Raw genomic sequence first — 4,136 nt, forward strand, 5'->3', positions numbered from 1 at the left:
TCTATGTTTATGAAAGCATTATCTAACTATACATATAATCCCACAATTAAAGTAAAGGCTAAGCGGTGATGAGTGATAGCAAATCATGTGTGTGGCGCAATTAATGGTTGTGATTTTGCATGCATATGGCATATTAGAGTGAGTGGTTTGATGGCTTGCGGCGAGAATAATGAAATATTAAGCAGTAAGATTTGAATAACAAATGATAGCGATAAAAAAATTAACAAGCACAAATTTTATTAGCAAATGATTCCACACACGACTACAAACAACATTATTTACCACAACTTACACATTGAGCATTTCATGTAGGATGAATCGATCGACTTTCACACCCACAATGCCATTTTATTTATGCTAGCTAGTGCATATTGCACTATGATAGTACGTCCTAAAGTTAAAACAAGATGTGCTCCTCTTATATGTGAGACAGCTTCTTCTACTTGCATTCTTGGAGGCTAATAGGATTCAAAAGTAGAGAAGAAACATCATCTTTTAATAATTCTCCATTTGTGAATTTATCCTGACGATTTTCATATGAAAACTCTGACATACGTGCAAAATTAGCTACACAATCAAGCACAGATTTGGGGATATTGTAGGAATTGAAGTACTCTTCATTTATAACCTTCCAACAATCTTCAATGTCCTTGCGAATAAGCTTATAGGCTTCTACTTCTGAAATTCCATATTGGTTCATGCAACATTCCACCGATGAGGCGACATGTACTCTTTGTTGCTCAAACTATGTATCAATCAAAGAAAATCAAAAAGTCCAGTTAAGAATACAATAATTTTAATAATAACTAATTAAGCCATATATAGAGGGAAGAGAGAGAGATACATAGAAAGATTATGGTATTTAGATGAATAAATAATAATGCACGTGAATCATAAGTAAATTGGTATACCTTATGTGAGGCCATGTCATCCATGACTCTGCCAATAATTGATGAAGCTTGAAGGATTTTTGGATCACTAAAAATCCAATCCAACACATCCTTTGTTGCAAATTCTCCAAGACATATCATTGATGTGAACAATAGAGGACAACAAGATGTTAAGATTCCATTAGCTTTATATTCATCATATGTTGGAATGTAACCCTTGTGGCACCATTTTGCTTCAACCATGTAGGCTTTTGCTAGGTTACAAATCTGCAAGTAAAATAACCAATTTATTAATAAGATAAATTGAATTTTGTAAACAAGTATTGAAGTAAAAATTGTAGAAATTGAGAATCATACTGCTTGTTTAAAATGTTGCACTGCAAGGCTTGATTTTCCAGTATGAGCAGTTAACAACTCCATTTCTTTAGAGAGTTCTACTATTGTATCAAATATTACTTTCATGCTTAGTGGAAGAGATCCAATGAGACCAATATCCCATCTGAAAATTACAAAAATTAAACAATTATTAACAAAAAGAACAAACCTTTAAGAGTGAAATCTTAAGCTAATAATCAATCATGATTATTTTATAGTCCCTAAACCCTAAACCCTTTGAACAATTTATATATATGCTATAATTTGAAAAGCACATCAACCTCTTAAATGCTTCAGTCAAGAGTTCAAGTTCTTCAACAGTGCCATAAGCATCATAAGCATCATCTAAAAGAGTGATAACAGTGCTCAATTTTCCCGCAAACATTCTTCCGTTGCTATCTTCGGGCTTGTAGGACATGGCTAAGATCCAAAGATAGCACTCAACCAATCTATCTCTAGCGTGAGGAACCTTTTTCATAACATTTGATTGTTTCCACCACCTATGAAAAAAGAAATACAACTTAATAATTTAATACTTTACTAATCTTTATTATATTTTATTTTTGCAAGATAGTATATTTAAACATGAAATGTTGTCTTTAAAGAACAAAATTAAAAGGTAAGGGACTTACTTGGTGATAATGCCAATTTCTTTCTGATGCATTTTTTGAAGAATATTGAAATCTACTTTCGCAAAGGTTAGTAAGATTTCATTATGGGAAGAATCTTGTTCATAGACAGTCATGTGATACCTTGCCTCAAACCTAAGTACACTCTTGTTAAGTGGTTGCCTTAAGTAGTGATTGATTTGTGCAGCAAGAGATGGACTCAATTGGTTTGCCAAGGACATAAGTTGAGTATTTGAGAAGTCATATGCTTCTTCCAATACATCATCCCCATCGATTCTTAGATGTGCAGCTTCATACAAACTACACAACCCTTGAATATCGTTGGCAAGTGTTTCATTGAAATTTCCTTGCTCATTTTTGAATTTGTTAAACACATCTGCTCAATCAATTAAACATACATAAGAAATAATAAGTATTTAATATATTTTGAATTTTGAAAAATAACTTTATCAGTGTGTGTAGTATTTTTTTCTTGTATAAATATCATCGCAAAAGCTCTTTACTTACTTGATGAAATTTGATATCCTTGTTGCCTAAGTAATCGAAAGAGTAGAGCAAGAAAGTGATGATTTCCATCTTCACTTATGATAGTGTTATCTTTGGTCAAGGTATTGTGAATTTGTTCCAATGCTTGATTAATTTCCTTTTGGAAATGGTAGGATATACCAAAACGTTGGATAGAGTCAATGAAATTTAATTTTTGCATGATATTTGGATTTGATGATTGAAACATCATTTTCACCTCCTCTTTTAGGATTTGAGCTTGCTGGTTCATAATGTCATCGACTTCTTGGTGCTGTAAATATATAAACATTTTAAAATGTAATGATTTATAACATAAAAATTGATATCTAATTAAGTTAAAAATAATATACTTCTTTACATTAAAAAGATAACATAATGTTAACAAATCTCAAAAAGATAAATTAACATAATAATGTACCATTGATTCAGAAGCATATTGAAGGAAAGTATTTCCCCATATGCTAGGAGCGAAATTGGCGCAAGGTCGCTTGACATCAGATACTGCATTTTGGGTTGAAACAAGTGCTGAAGCTGCAATGGACATCTTTGCTTGATACAAACTGCTCTTTAATTTCTAAGGGAAAGAGTGCGTAGCTTATTGATGAACCACCCAAACATCTAGCTACATATTTATACTCTTAAACCAGCTTGCATGTGTTGGTCGCTTTTTGACCCTAATTTATGATAATTTATGATGTCTATTAATTTATTACGTGAATGGTGCAAAACGACATTGATCTCTGTTAATTTAAAAATAATGCTCAGTTTTCCACTATGATGGCTGAAATGAGAAAGAAAATTCATGGAGGTGCCTGCACGAGGTGGGTTTGGTAATAAAAATAATCATTTCTGCCCAATATTATTTAGATATTTCATCTTCTGCATGTGGGAAAAATAAATACCGATGATATAATTAAAGACAAATATTTTCCTAAATACCGATGATATAATTTCTTTTTTGTTTGATGAATGATGATATGAATTCATTGAGTTGTTGAGTCAAAAGACTTATCACTGGCAGGAAGGAACGGATGCAGGTTAGTTGATGTGGAGGCTCTCCACTAACTTCAATTATTTTCTTAATATATATTATAATAAAATATATTATTTATCATGTTAAAAATTAAGTATTTTATTATTTTTAGTGTTTTATGTTGTAAAAAAAATTAAAATTAATATATTACTTTTGAAGTATATTTTTTGTTAAAAAAAACTATATGAGTGTAACTTGTTAACTTAATTTTTTTAAAATAAATAAATGTAAATTATTAAATATTTGTGAGGTTTGTTAAAATACGTCTTCTCCTTTTTTAAAAAAGAGTATATTAATAAATTATAATCGTTGTAACGACCCGCCGTGGCTGTCACACTACGAAACAACACTACATACTGCTCGAAAATATACTAAAATAGTATAATAAATTTTTACAACACAAGTTGCTAATCTAGCAACAAACAACTAGTTATATACAAGAAAATCTGTTACTATAACGTAGCCTACAAAAAATATCCGTCTTCAGGCACCTCCTGTGGCCTCTAACAGCTACCTCCCAGCCTATCTCTGCCCTGCTCCCATACCACGTATGATCATCGTAGTCCAAACCACATGGAGACATGCAAGGGTAAGTTAGAGACAATAAACAACTCATAATAATTTAATATTCAACATAAAAACTATATAATCATCTTCGCATTCGACACTCGAGACAAACAACAT

General features: G+C 31.5%; 1 protein-coding gene across 1 annotated transcript; it reads right to left on the bottom strand.

The window, feature by feature from the left end:
- Nucleotides 1-206: 206 nt before the first annotated feature.
- On the bottom strand, nucleotides 207-3,028 carry LOC109791103 (putative terpene synthase 2). Its single transcript, XM_083065793.1, has 7 exons — nucleotides 2,838-3,028; nucleotides 2,402-2,690; nucleotides 1,898-2,270; nucleotides 1,547-1,765; nucleotides 1,248-1,389; nucleotides 912-1,157; nucleotides 207-745 (listed from the first exon to the last, which is right to left on the bottom strand). Exons 1-7 carry the CDS (start codon nucleotides 2,961-2,963, stop codon nucleotides 440-442), a joined length of 1,701 nt encoding a protein of 566 aa, XP_082921919.1. The 5' UTR covers nucleotides 2,964-3,028; the 3' UTR covers nucleotides 207-439.
- Between the last annotated feature and the right edge of the window lie 1,108 nt (nucleotides 3,029-4,136).

The sequence above is a fragment of the Cajanus cajan genome, chromosome 10, assembly GCF_000230855.2.
Source record: "Cajanus cajan strain Asha chromosome 10, NIPB_CcT2T_4, whole genome shotgun sequence".
Taxonomy (NCBI): Eukaryota; Viridiplantae; Streptophyta; class Magnoliopsida; order Fabales; family Fabaceae; genus Cajanus; species Cajanus cajan.